Source organism: Ambystoma mexicanum, chromosome 6p, assembly GCF_040938575.1.
Source record: "Ambystoma mexicanum isolate Mex_15411 chromosome 6p, UKY_AmexF1_1, whole genome shotgun sequence".
Classification (NCBI taxonomy): Eukaryota; Metazoa; Chordata; class Amphibia; order Caudata; family Ambystomatidae; genus Ambystoma; species Ambystoma mexicanum.
Window position 1 is genome coordinate 1,462,088,404 of NC_090935.1, and position 13,900 is coordinate 1,462,102,303.

General features: G+C 48.1%; 1 protein-coding gene across 4 annotated transcripts in view; it reads left to right on the forward strand.

Moving 5' to 3' along the window:
* Positions 1 to 13,900, forward strand: part of MFHAS1 (multifunctional ROCO family signaling regulator 1) — a 666,381-nt gene that overhangs the window by 486,808 nt on the left and 165,673 nt on the right. For all 4 annotated transcript variants that reach the window (XR_011280404.1, XM_069626262.1, XM_069626264.1 and 1 more), the window contains exon 4: positions 7,766 to 7,844. Coding sequence is in view for 3 of the 4 variants with exons in the window: in XM_069626262.1 (XP_069482363.1) it covers positions 7,766 to 7,844 (79 nt within the window). In the remaining variant the exon portion in view is untranslated. The remainder of the gene's footprint in view (positions 1 to 7,765; positions 7,845 to 13,900) is intronic.

The window sequence follows — 13,900 nt, forward strand, 5'->3', positions numbered from 1 at the left end:
CTTTCTCATGCAAACACACTTACATACTACGGGGGCTGCAGGGATTTCCCCCAGAACCCCTGCTCAATATACTGTAAAGTATAGGGAGCGGGGTGTTACGGGGGACACTCCTGCAGCCCCCGTTTTTTTTTGTTTGCGGGTGTGCTGCGGAGGTGTCCCCTGCAACACCCTGCTCACTATGCCACACAGTATAGTGAGCAGGGTGTTGCGGGGGACAACCCCGCAGTCTTTTTTTATTTTTACTTACCTGCAATGCTACCACCAAAGGTTCAAACGTTTGGTGTTCGAACCTTTGGTGGTAGCATTTTTCGGTCGTTTTGTACGGTCAGACCTTTTTTTCAGTCTGATCGTACAAAACCAATAGTACATGCTGGCCTGTTCATTGGCTGCAACCTACTTCAGAACATATATTTTGTTCAGGCGGTTCTGTTTCCCTAGGGTTCACAAACCCCAAGGTGGTACCAAGTCATCCATGCCTCACTTGGCATGCCTAACAGTGAGGGTGCACGAATGCCCCTTCACAGCGGAACACATAACCTGTCTCTTCAGGCAACCATTCAGAACCAAACAAGCAGCCACATTCATGTAAGATTGTCACAGCTCGCTCCCTTCGCTCCCGTTCCCGCCACTTGGGGGTATGTTTTGGGGTTTATTCCCTACTGGACATTTCCTCCGAACCTTATGCTACAGTGTTGTGATGAATTGGGAACGCTAAAACCTTATTTTCCAAGTTACTTCCCTTCCGGATCCATTCCAGGTTTTTGGCAGCCAGCATGCTACTTTAATCAAATGACTATGCTTCCCAGAAGGCCTGGCTCACTGCTTCACCTCCTCCCTTGCAGGACAAGGTTGGGTGGAGGATAGGCAACACCTGTGGCTGCAGGTGCAGCAGGCGGCACACCTGAGGGGTGTGCTCGTTAAGCAGCTTTAAAAGCCTTAGTTTGCTTCAGTCCAGCGCTGGTCATTGTCCCTTGTTCCTAGCTTTCGTGCCTAGTTCCTAGTTCCTGTTTCTTGTTCCTCTGCCCTGGATTTTGGATTCATGTGCTTAATTGATTTCTGCTTTCTGGATTTCCCTTTCTGTCTTCCTCTGTCTGCAGGCAGCCTTTCTCTGTGCTTTACCCTTTGATACAGCCCAGTTTGCCTGTGTTCTCTGTTTCTTTGATGCTGTCCTTGGCTACTGAAAAACTTGATGCATTAGTCTTTCCCTTTATAGATTTAGCTTCCTGCCTTTTCTCCTTGGATGGGTGGGAAAGGTTTCCTTTTGTGATATCATTTTCCCTGCTCCTGATCCTTACTTTCTATTGGGATCCATTCCATGTTTTCCATTGCACTTCTGCATTTATTTCCCATTTGATTATTAGGTGTGGGGTGCTGTTGTAACTAGTCCCTGTGTGAATGCCTTTTGTTTTCCTCACTATTCTACAATCACAATTCCTACTTGCCCCTTGACTTGGGTCTTATGAATTTAGTTATCAACCACCCATTGCTGTTATAGCCTTCAGGGTCCCTGTTTGATCAACTGGGTTTGTGGGTTTACTGACATTCAAGTGGTCTTTCCGGTCCTCGTGAGTACTGTTTCTAAGTTCCTTATTCAGTATCATCCAGAGTGTCAGCTCACAGATCCTGTCCTGCTTGCCCTCTACGTGGGCTTAGCGCTGTCAGTGTCTGTAATAGCATAGTGGGTAAGGAGTTTGCCGACTTTCCTTTCAGTCATAAGGAGGTTCTAAGTGCTTACCCCACATCCCTTTTCATATATTGGTATTATTGTTTCACTCTATTTGCACTCCTGGGTTTTAGTATACACGAGTCTTGGGTATTGTATGCACGTTGTTAGATTCAAAGTTGTTCACTGTGCGATTCCGTGCACATTTCCCTTGCCATATTCATTGCCTTCTTCCTTTCTTAACAAAGATGCCTGCATAGTGTCCTCAGTGGAGGACGTTTTCAAGGACACAGGCAGCTCACTGGGTGAAAAATAATGGAGGTCAAGTGTGGAACATGGCACCATCCTGGCAGTAATAGATGGCCAGATGAGTAATTGTAATTCGTTATTTATAATGCGCTTAATAGGCATAGATTTCTAAGCGGGGACCCGGGGATCGAACCCATGTTGCTCCACAAGACGAGCATGTTGCGCCTGAGCTATCATTCCTAACAGCCATACAGGAAAGTAATCACAGAAATGCCAGTACTAGTCGCCCCACTATTGAGGCTCGTACCAACCCTACTCTTTCCCCAACACTTTTTCCCCCTTTGAAGATTTCCTATTGGTGTTTTTTTAAACCCATATCTATGCACGGAATACCAAACCACCCCAAAAATCACAGGCATCTCTCTTTTGGATTGCTTTGACTTTTGGTTGCCTCATTCTTTTATTTGGGAGAAGCATCATGTGCTGCCCCTGGCTGTGATGCAGCATGCAAGACACACACACAAACACACACACTAACACACACACACACACACTAACACACACTAGCTCACACACACACACTCACACACACACACACACTAACACACACACACTAACACACACACACTAACACATGACGTGCACATTTCCACTCCCATATACCACTCCCTACCTTCAAAGACACTTTGGGGCTGGTTCACAGAAGCGTTTTATAATGGTGCAATCCCATAGGAAAACGCTTTGTGAATCAGGCCCTTTATCTCTTGGGTGTGATGAATAAAGCCTGGAAGCAGCACCCACTTACAAACTCAATCACACTGGTACACTCACACACCCACTTGACTCTCTTATATTGGCACTCCCTTCCCTCACTCACACTCTCTCTCACTCAGCACCGCTCTTCCACTCACAGCCTGAGTCATAACCACAGTGTTTACTGCAACCAGGACTGTGGCTGATCTGGCCACTGGTAGCAGAAAGGCCAGCGATGCACCCGAGCCACTGGCATGGCCTGCTGCTGGCGGCGCGATGTCTACTAGACAAACTGCACCATGCGGTGTACAGCCTGTCCACCCTTTGCCATGAATGGCCCCTCCAGAATGCACACAGGCAGCCATCTTTGCTGCGGCTTTACACTCAGAGTCATTTCTTATAAAAGCCCTTTTTTCACTCCCCTAAATAACCCAAAACAATCAAATAAAACGAGGCCATCTTAGAGGTCCTCAGAGTCTCAGGCAACTGCCTGCTACATTTACAAGTGTGAGGCCATATAGTCCTCCACGAGTCTGAGGCTGATAAAGTAATTACGGATCAGGGTTGAAAGCCTGAGATCCAAACGTTCGAGGGAGAAAAGACCGAAGATTATTTTTCCAAAATAATCTTCGGTCTTTTCTCCCCTGAACATTTTCCAACTTGGCCGGGCCCCCACCCATACCCCCACGACCATCCCCATCTACTTTGCGCTGACTTGTAGTGTCCCTGCAACGCCTGCTCCCGTTCACTGCCGTGATCGGGATCTGGCGCCGCAGGGCCCTTTCCTTTTTTTTTTTTTTAATAAAACATTTTTCGGGATGGCTGCGGGGGACACCCCCGCAAACCCCTGCTCACAATATAGTGAGCAAAGGTGCGGGGGACAACACCTCTGCAGCCCCTAGCACCGAATACATGATCTGGTCGAACTTTTCGGCCAAATCACACATTCAGTCATTTTTTTTCAGTCATTTTGGCCGATTCCATAAGTACCATTAAGTTGGGTATTAACATGCATTAACATGCATTATTACAGTACTTAGAAGCGGTCATTGAGGTATGAATGCGCTATATAAAAATGTGGTATTGCTATTGAGAGAGAAGACACTTTCAATTGCTGTAAACTTTGAACTGTACAGAAACGAACTTATTGTCCGCTTCTTAGGCCATCAACAGGTAAGTCAGGCATGTACCGGAAAATTCTACCTGTGTAACAACTTTGCATATTTTATAGTTCTTGGGTTTGCAGCTGTTTATCTGACACCCCACTGCACTCTGTTACCTATAGTTTAATTGTTCTCATCATGAAAATGGAGACACGACAAGTACCAGAATACAAAGAAAAGGAGGGGACTCAAAAGTCATTACTGTGTGAACATGTAACGTGACAGCCCTAGAACTCTGGGGATAGAGTTACCCATTTCTATAGAATGCTTGCTGTAGAACTTGCCCCTTCGCTGGGCAAAGACTCCCCTCACAGCAGGCCATGTGTTCATAAAACCTTTCAAGCAATGGATGGGTCTCGGGCGTGCCTTCCAAGATCTGAATGATATTGAGCTGCGTGAGCCTTGTCACGTGATTTCCGTGCTACTGGGGTTGAGGAGGGATGCGTTAAATATGAGATGGTGGGTGAAGTGCAGTGCGAAGAGTGTGGCTCATCCGGTGCGTGAATGTTTGAAGTATAATTGGAGGTTTGACTATTACAGGGATCGGTGGAGGAGGAAGGGGGGCACTTTTGGGTTTCACATGTGGGAGAAGGGAGTGCAGTGGGGTGTGGGTGATTTGATGATTGTGACAGATACGGATTTGGAGAGAAGGCCGAGGTGGATGATGAGATCTCCAAAGGTGTGTTTGGAGTTGGTGAATGTGGTGTCGAAGAAGAGAGGTATGCGGGGTGAGATCAAAGCTTTGGGTCAGGAGTATGTGGCAGGAAAGGAAGGATACAAGGTGTTTACGGATGGTTCAAAGGATCCTGTGTCTGGGAGAGTGGGAATGGCATATTATCTAGAAAGCATTGGGGAGTATAAAATAGGACGACTGACGAATGATGTGTCTATTTGTACGGCTGAGTTGGTGGCGATTGCATTCGTGATTGATAGGGTGTGTGAGTTGGGGTATGAGAAAGTGGTGGTGTTCTCGGATTCATTGAGTGGGTTGCAGGCGATTGTGGCAGGGGATGGTGATAGGAAGGATGTGATTTTGGACATTAGGATGAAGATTGATCGGTGTGTGCGCGGGGTGTGGATTTGGAGTTGGCGTGGGTTTCCAGTCACAGTGGCATTTCGGGAAATGAGTTGGTGGATCTGGCGGCGGGTGAGGGTATGAGGAGGGGAGCGGTTGATGTGAGGTTGCCTTTGAGGGTGGATGAGGTGAAGGCTGTGATGGTGAGACGCGTCCTGGATGAATGGCAGGAGAGGTGGGTGAGTGGGGTGAAGGGCAGGTGGATGTTCGGTGTTCGTGGGAAAGTGTCGGTGAAGGTGGATGCAGGGAGTTCAGAATGGAGGAGGGGGAGGAGGTGATGCTGAATCGGTTGAGGATAGGTCATGTGGGGCTGAATGACTATCTATTTCGAATAGGGAAGCGTGAATCAAGGGACTGTGCGGTGTGTGGGGTGCCTGAAACGGTGGGACATTTTTTGATTAGGTGTGAGAGACATGTTGCAGAGAGAGAATTGATGAGGGTTCAGTTGACTGCGTTGGGTGTGGCTGAGCTGAGCGGGAGGGCTTTGCTGGGAGGTGATGGGGAGAGAAGCAGGAGGAGGAGTAGTGTGATGATGGATTTTGTGAGGCAGACGGGGAGGTGGGAGGAGTTGTGAGTTTAAATGGAGCTAAATAATAATTAGTGGGTACGGTGCACATCATCCTATAGGATGGGGAAGCGCCTGCGTGGGTCCGCCCACGCTTCCGATAATTAGGAAGAAGAAGAAGACTTCCATGCTCTGCAGGAGTTATCATATGACTGACGTGGGATCATGTGGGCAGGAGGGGGCTCTTTTCCTAGTAATGCTGTAACAGGGACTGGTTATCGGAGATTATGGCATCACAAGGATTGCTAATGTGTGTCTGCTAGGAAAGTGCTTCTCACAGTGCGTTGTGTCTCTGTGTTACAGTAGCACTTCACGCAGAGACGACTGTGCTGGGGCGGGGGCTGTGGGTCTCTCGCGCATGCTGCATCTCAGTGCTGGGCATTTGCTATGCTGCTTTTGGAAAAGAGATTTGTGAGTGTGATTGAACGAGACGACGCACAAGCTTCTGCACTGCCTGAAAGTGTGTAAGTACACCTCCCTCCCCTCAGATGCCTGTTCAGAGGGATCAGGAGGAGAGCAACAGTGAGGCTCGGGTACCTTATCCATATCTTTCTTGGGGGCCATGTTGTAGTGTGCAGAGCGCAGCCCAGGCTTGGGTAAAACCATGATCCCTCCAGGGCTCTCTCTTGTTCCCTGCCCCTCCCTCCCTGCCCTCCCTCCCTCCCTCCCTCCCTCCCTCCCTCCCTCCCTCCCTTCCTCCCTTCCTTCCTTCCTTCCTTCCTTCCTTCCTTCCTTCCTTCCTTCCTTCCTTCCTTCCTTCCTTCCTTCCTTCCTTCCTTCCTTCCTTCCTTCCTTCCTTCCTTCCTTCCTTCCTTCCTTCCTTCCTTCCTTCCTTCCTTCCTTCCTTCCTTCCTTCCTTCCTTCCTTCCTTCCGGCACTGGGCTAGCAGCCAATTTGGCAGGTTCATTGTACAACTAAACACCATGGCAAGGAAAGTGCCATCATAAGCCACAACCTAAGAGCGGACAACAATCGGTTTCTAAAATAGATTATTAATAATAATACAATAATGTAGTGATTAATATAGCGCTTCCTGTATACCTACTGCTTCTCAGTGATTATAATAATCTGTTATAACCCATTCGTTGAACCTGATTTATCAGCCTCAGTCTTACGTACTCTGTATAATTGTCATTTTGCCCTTTATTGTATTACATGATATTAAAGTTATTTTTACTTCACAATGTGTTCTGTTTATATAGTTATTCATATTGATTTATGTAGTTTAGTTTTGTTGTACAGCAGACCTCTGCCTTTGGACACAGTCTGTGCTCTGCAAGATATTTAAATACATGCAATATAAATAGCTCCGTCTTATAATCTTTTCCTCTCCTGCGCCCAAGAAACAAATTGTTCACCCTCTAGTTAAGGTGACCTTAAAGTACGTGTCATGAGATGGCCAAATCTCACAAACCTTTCCTACGCTTGTTGGGCAATGCGGCTCTTTGCTGATAGCTCTTTTGCCGTGATATTGTGATAATGATTTCTTAGATTGTTGACATGTGTGGGTGGCACAGTGTGTGTGTGTGTATGTGGTTTGGCTGGCGGGGCTGACTTGTTGGTTGGGGCATAGTTGCCTGCCCTGTTTGGTTGTTCTAGCCTGTTGATGGCTGATTGTCAAAGCGTATGGCGGTGTGCAACTAACGAGCAGGTGGAGGTATTGCATTGTGCAGATTTTGGTGTCGTGTGACTGACTTTTCCTACTCTATCCGTAGGTTGTGTACAGGGAGACATGGCATGTCTTGCATCTGGTGCTCTCTTTTCAACCAGCATTTGTTTTGTAAACATGCATCTTTCCACAGTCAGGTGTGTGGGCAGCTGTTCCAGGTGAAAGCCGACACTAGGCAGTGGGATCACCCTCATGCCCAACATGACTCTTATACACCTTGTCTTATTGGTTGATCATTAGGCAGCGAGAAGACATGGACACATATTAGCATTTTTATTTAAACCTGTTTACTAACGAACCATTTTTTTTTAGCAATTCTAAAATGGAATTTTCATGAGTAAAGTAGCAAATGAGACAAATGTCACTGTATGCATGTTGTGGGCGGTGGGACGGCAGAGAATAGCTGAAAGTGTTGAAATGTTTTCATTGTTTATAAGTGTGACTTCAGCAGTGATAACATGTATGTAAAGGGTGTGATCACTCCCCAATCATATGAGACCCGTCTGGGTGAGGCAATACCATGTTGCCACAACTGACCTTCATCAGGCACAGATTCCAAATCCAGGCCATCACAATATTATTCCTAGCGGAATCAACACATTCATTGTTCTCCTTCTGTTTTTCTAAGGATTACGTGACCCAAGTTGATGTGCTTCTGGCGGCGCAGGACGCGCTGTATATAACTCAAGATCAAAACGCTACAAAAGGTAAGAGTGCTTTACTAAGTGAACTAAGTGATGCGGGGGGGGGCAGAGTATAAAAAACAGTGAATGGGAGGAAAAAGAGGACAGAAATCCAGTTAAGGGCATGTCTATGCCAAGGCAAAGTCTGGGTCTAACCTTCATATAGAACCTTAGTCTTGAAATTTATGAAGGCAAAGAAAACCCAAAAAAATGCAGTGTCATTCAATTTAAAATATGCATTCATAAGTTAAAAGCTCTTTAAAAAAATCATAAATTTAGGTCATAATTTAACAAATATTGCACCAGTTTTAACATTTTTGCACCCTACCAGTTTAAATTGTAAGGGATCAAGAGTAAGACTTGGACACTGTGGCATGTTAAGTGTTGGTTATAAACCTTTATTGTCAGAATAATAAGAGCGGTTGGGGAAATCCTACTTGTCCTTCGGTCTATGAGGGGTGTCCCTACCGCAACAAAGCTAATGAGCGTCTCTGTCAGGATGTTCGACAAATCAAACGTCCTCTGTCCTGTGTCCAAATCCCCAAACTGCTCCTTACACATTAAACTAAAAGAAAGGTGTAAATGGGGAATTTCTATGAGCTATAGACTTATAGCTTCCTCTTGAACTTCCAAACATGAAGTTCTAAGGTGCAGAAAAGAGTAGGAATAAAGTTCCAACAGGAAAAAGGGGGTTTCTTCTGGTGTTACTTGGTCTGTCCGGCAGTTCGGTAAAGTCAGTAATGTTCCAATGTTTCCCAGAGAGATGACTCTCTCCCTAAGTACTCCTTTTTATCCTCTCTGTTATCTCACAGTTTCGAGGGGGTGAGGGGGTTACGATTCCACCCTTGCATCCCTTTAGTCTTCTGTTGAGTTGGGTCCCTGGCCAATCATGACTCTGAGATCTTCATGTGAGTAAATAACGTCTTTACTCTGTTCCTGGTACATCAGGTCAAGTACATCAAGTCAGGTAAGTATAAGGGACAGAGAACATCCACCGGCATCCTCTCTCAGTGATCACATCCTCTCAACTGACATCCATAGAACCCACTCGTAACACAACTTCTGATGTTTGTTAATCTGCTTAGAATCACATGCTGTGCATAGTCCGACATCCAGTGGTCACTGCAGAGTATTGCATTTTGTTTTTCGTAGTCGAAAAAGGGGACGTCGACATAGGCGTGTCTGTAACACTATCCCTATAGTGACGTGCAGTGTACCCACAATCCCTCACGCATCGAGGTCCCTCAGATTGTTTTTTTCCGCCCAGATATTGGTCTCCTTAATGCGGAGCTCGTTAGAGAGAAATTGCAAAACAACTACTTAACCCTTGGTCGTTATCCTTTTAAAGATTATATAACACCAGATCCCTCTCTCGACGGCGAAGCTGTTCACCTCTGGTTAAGAACTTTCGACGGTGGTGATTTCGACGGAGGCGATCCACCGGCGCTGCCGGACAGGTGGCCTGGCCTCGCCGTTCTATACAGTTGGGAGAGCGGGGGTCGTGGGTCATTTTCTGTTTCTCTATAAGAATGCCTTTCTCTGTCGCCCCCCCTTTCCTTTGAGGTCGTTATCACTTCTAACTGTATCCTCAGCTATGGAGAGGACTCCCTTTAGATTTTGCCCACGCTGCAAGGGCAAATTCACTTGGAAGGACGAGCACAAACGGTGTAACCGTTGCTTACCCCTCGACCACAACGAGGACGGCTGTGCGGCCTGTAAGCTTCTTCACCCAAAGACTTTAAAGGACCGCAGGGTCAAGAGGTGGGCAGCCTACGCTATGTCTAGAGCTGATTCCTCACCCACCGCTGTCGCTGAGTGCGACGAGGACAGTGATAACCCTACCTCCGTTCCGGAGGTTGTAGACCTCTCGAGGGAGCGCTCCCGCTCCTCAGCGTCTGTCCCTGGCCCTGACAAGTCCAGCTCACGCCCAATTTATGGGGATGAACACCCCGGCGACACTGACGCACACAAGAAGCACACACATAAGCACCCAACCCATGGCTCTTCTTCGTCAAAGACGAAGAAAGCACTAGCGCCAACGGAGACGCGGGTCCTACCGGCGGCCTCCACAGACCGTAAGGCTCACAAGCCCTCCACGCAACCGCAGACGCGACTAGCGACTGGGCTACCCCCAGATAAGGGCGCTATCACCAAACCGCCAGGCGACGTGCCCCGTCAGAGAGCGATCATTGGCGAGGGATACGCGACACCGGTAACCTTGATGCCAGATGAACCCTCGACAGACAATTTAATCGCTGAGAGCTTGGCGCGTATAGTTTCCACTGATAGCCCGAGATGGACGGCGAAGGACTCGGCGAATCAAGCTCACAGGGTCAGGGAAACGCCGAAAGTGTCGGAAGGAAGGCAGGGACCGCCCCGTCCGTCGAAGGAAACACCTAGCCTACGAGAAGGGTTCTCAGAAGGCGAAGGGAGTTTATCCTCGACGTTATGGGATAGATCCAGACGGCTACAGGCAGAGGACTTCCCCTTTTCACCTGCAGACCGCTCTGGGTTACCACAAGGGACTCTAGAGAGACTCCAATTATGTATGGATAGGATGGAGAGATTCATGTCTACTCCTGAGCATACTACACCCAAGAGACCAAGACAGGGACCTAAGGAGGACCCCAGGGCCAAATACCTGAGACTATTTAACCCCCTCCAAGAGGATGGTAAAATATATGACCTCACTGAAGAGGACTCACTTTCTGTAATGCTCACCTGATTCCCGTAGAGGCGCCGGTCTTGACTGGGCGTATACCGTATCTTCAAAGGTGATGTGTAACACACGGCTGGCTCTTTGGGCTGGACCTCTGTGCACTGTATGTCTGACTCGAAGGGTAAGATGTCTTAGGTAAGTGAACGCCGTGCTCTCCATCTGCCTCGGGGCAGGGTGCTGTAACCAGTTTCTTCACTGGATAAGGGGAGCAGGCCTCTTGACTTCAGAGGACTGCTGTCCGTCGTTTACTGCACGAACGGTAAGTTTCGAGTAATTCTAATGTCTTTAAAAGTCTTTAGTAAAGATGTCTCTTGTTTTGCAGGGTTCCGGCGATGGCGGATGACGGGCTGAAGTGAGTTGAAGATGGAGCCCGTGTGATGAATAGAAGCGCCTGGAAGCACGTAAGTAAGCGCTTGTTGCCTGCTTCACGATGCGCTCTAACTGTCTTTTTATTTTGCAGGTACAAGTTCGGAGCGGCTGCAGGGTGCTGGAATACCCACTGGGTTAGATGTGGAAAGGAGTAATGGCACGTGAGTATTAAAGTTCCCCAATGTCTTTAAACGCACCTTGTTTTATCTTTCAGATGCGGGATGCAGCGCCGAAGGCCTCCGGAGCGTGCGAAGAGTTGGTAAGCTTTTGTCTTTCAGATGCCGGAATGCAGTGCAAAGACCTCCGGAGCGCACGAAGAGTAGGTAAGCCTTTGTCTTTCAGATGCCGGAATGCAGCGCGAGGCATTGGTGACAGCCGATGGACCAGGTAAGTGAAGCGCTGTCACTGAAGACCGTAATGCTAACCTGTTCTTTCTTGTCTTTATAGGTGTTGCTGAAGACTGGATTCAGGATGGTAAGCCTTTTTCCTTAGGCCCAGGATCAGATGCAGAAGACACGATGAGCGTTCTGCTGCAGAGGATGCAGAATAACGCAAAGCAAGATTCATCCATCAGGTGTGGTTTAAATAGCCTCCTGTAGTGCTTAGGTGTCTCCTTCCACAGCCACGCCTAGGTAAGAAAAGAGTTCCTGCTTTCCAGAAGAGTTCCAGTGTTCTGAACCTAGGGAGTGGCTCCTGCCCCACCCAACAGGAAAAGTAGTTCCAAACAGAAGAGGATCAGAGGCTCAACTGGCAGGCAAGTAAGCAGCATGGTCTGCTGCAGGTAAGTCCACCCAAGCATTATGAGCCCGGCGCTTCCAGCGCTGGGAATGGGCATATTTATGAGCCTGGTGCCACTGGCGCCAGGACTGGGTCCAAAAGGTCCCAATTGGGACTGGTTGGCACTCGGAACCTGGGTTATGGATCTGCTTCCAAGGGAGTTGGGAAAACCCTGACCTTTTGGAAGCAGAGATCATGACACTTTCATGAGGATGAGGAATTCTTAAATAACGAAGAGGAACAAAACCTAGATGAGGAAGGTTTTGAGGACAACCCAGACATGGGTGGTGGGGGCTTTGAAGAAGATCCAGATGAAGGTGCATCACAGCCCTGGCAGTCACCATCAGCGTCTACAGACCCTGACGTCCTGAACCTGTCCCCCCTAAAACCTCACCAGTCAGGAACACGTCACCTATAGATGACCAACCTACTTTCAATGCGCTACTACGTAAAGCAGCAGCACACTTAGAAATTGAGACTGTGGAAATTTCTCCCGACATAGATTTTGTGGAAAAGATCATTAAGGAGAAACCCCCTACTAGCCAAACCATTCCCCTTCTCGCCTCAGTAAAGAGACGACTCATTCCATCGCTGTCTACACCTGCGTTGGTTAGAGGGGTCAACCCAAGAATCGAAAAACTGTTCAGTCCCTCTCCATCGGACCCATTATACATTAGGGGTCACTCAGTACCAGACTCCTTGGTAGTTACTAACACAAGGAAAAGGGCAGGGTCCCGCTATCAACTAGCGAAGCACCCCCAGACAAGGAAGGAAAGAAGCTCTACGCCCTAGGTAAGAGGATTACAGCCTCGGCAGCTTTTTCCACCAGAATTGCCAATAACAACTCTTTACTTGTCAAACTCTGCCGTGATAAGTGGGTTGTTAGCAATATCAATGTCTACCTCCCCTTCCTCCTCACCTGTTTCTTCTGATGAGATCTCTCGCCGGATGAGCTTCTTCTTTGACTTCTTCTTTTTTGAGAAGAGAAACGGTCTTCCGTGGTAGGAAGCCACCCTGATTCCCTGCTAGACAGGGAAGCAGTGGACCCCCTTCCCGCAGAGACCAATTAGAGAGGAAAAAAGCAGCCGCTTAAAAACCTCTCAGAGTATGTTGCTGCAGTAGACTGCCGAGTTGTTTAGAGCTGTCCAGGACTTGATGGATGATAATCCGGAGCACTACTGGAGCGGACGTCCTCAAGTGTTATGCAGCGGTGTCGTATGTAGTCCAGGGCTTGATGGCAGGAGATCCGAAGCAGAAACAGGGCAGGCACCCGGGATGGATGTCGGCAGGAGTAGGAGCTGAGAGGAGCACTCGGGTAAGGAGTACGTTAAATAACGTAGCGCGGGGAGAGCCCAGAATCAGGAACGAAGGAGCAACTGGAGCAGGATAGCAGCGAAGGCACTCCGAAGGACTGAAGCAGCAGCCCGGGAAAGAAATGGTAAAGGGGAAAAAACAGGAAAGGAGCAACACAGAAAAGGAAGAGCGACAGCTCCGAGCAGCAGAGCTGTGCGGTAGACTAGTAAGAGGGAGAGCACAATGGAAGGCAGAAAAAGAAACGAGTAGCGAAATACTCGATCACTGGGAAGGAAGAAAGAGAAGGCAAGGGAGGCAAGGCAAGATGCAAAGCGAAACACAGGAGCACAGCAACGGAGCAGAAGAGACAAAGTTGCAACGCGTAGAGCCCAGAGAGGGGTGTGGCTAAATATGGAAATGGAGCGACAAAACAAAAAAAGACTAGACCAGAAAGACCAGGAAGTAAGAGAGTAAACCTGGAACAACCGAATGGCGCCGCCAATGCCAAGCGTTCCAAAGCCGCCAACGGCAGCCGGGAGTCGGCGGCGTGACATTACTGGCAAGTTATGCAGATGCCCAATGGTGTAAATTACGCCAAGACCTCGAAGAAGTGCCTGAGCCCTTACAAACTTGCTTGTTAACCACTGTAACGGAAGGAACTTTGGTTAACCAGAGCATCATCAAAAATACCCTAGATGCTGCAGAGACGGCTGGCCGGTCTTTAGTCCAGGGGATCCTTCTCAAGCGTCATGTCTGGCTCCGAAATTTAGGTTTTAAACCAGAAACACAAGCTTCACTCATCAATAAACCAATCGAGCATTCCAACCTGTGGATGACGCACTGGAGACTGCTAAAAAGGATTTTGATACCATAAAAACCCTAGACCAGATCTCAAGGCCTCCCAATAAGTGAGGATACGGCA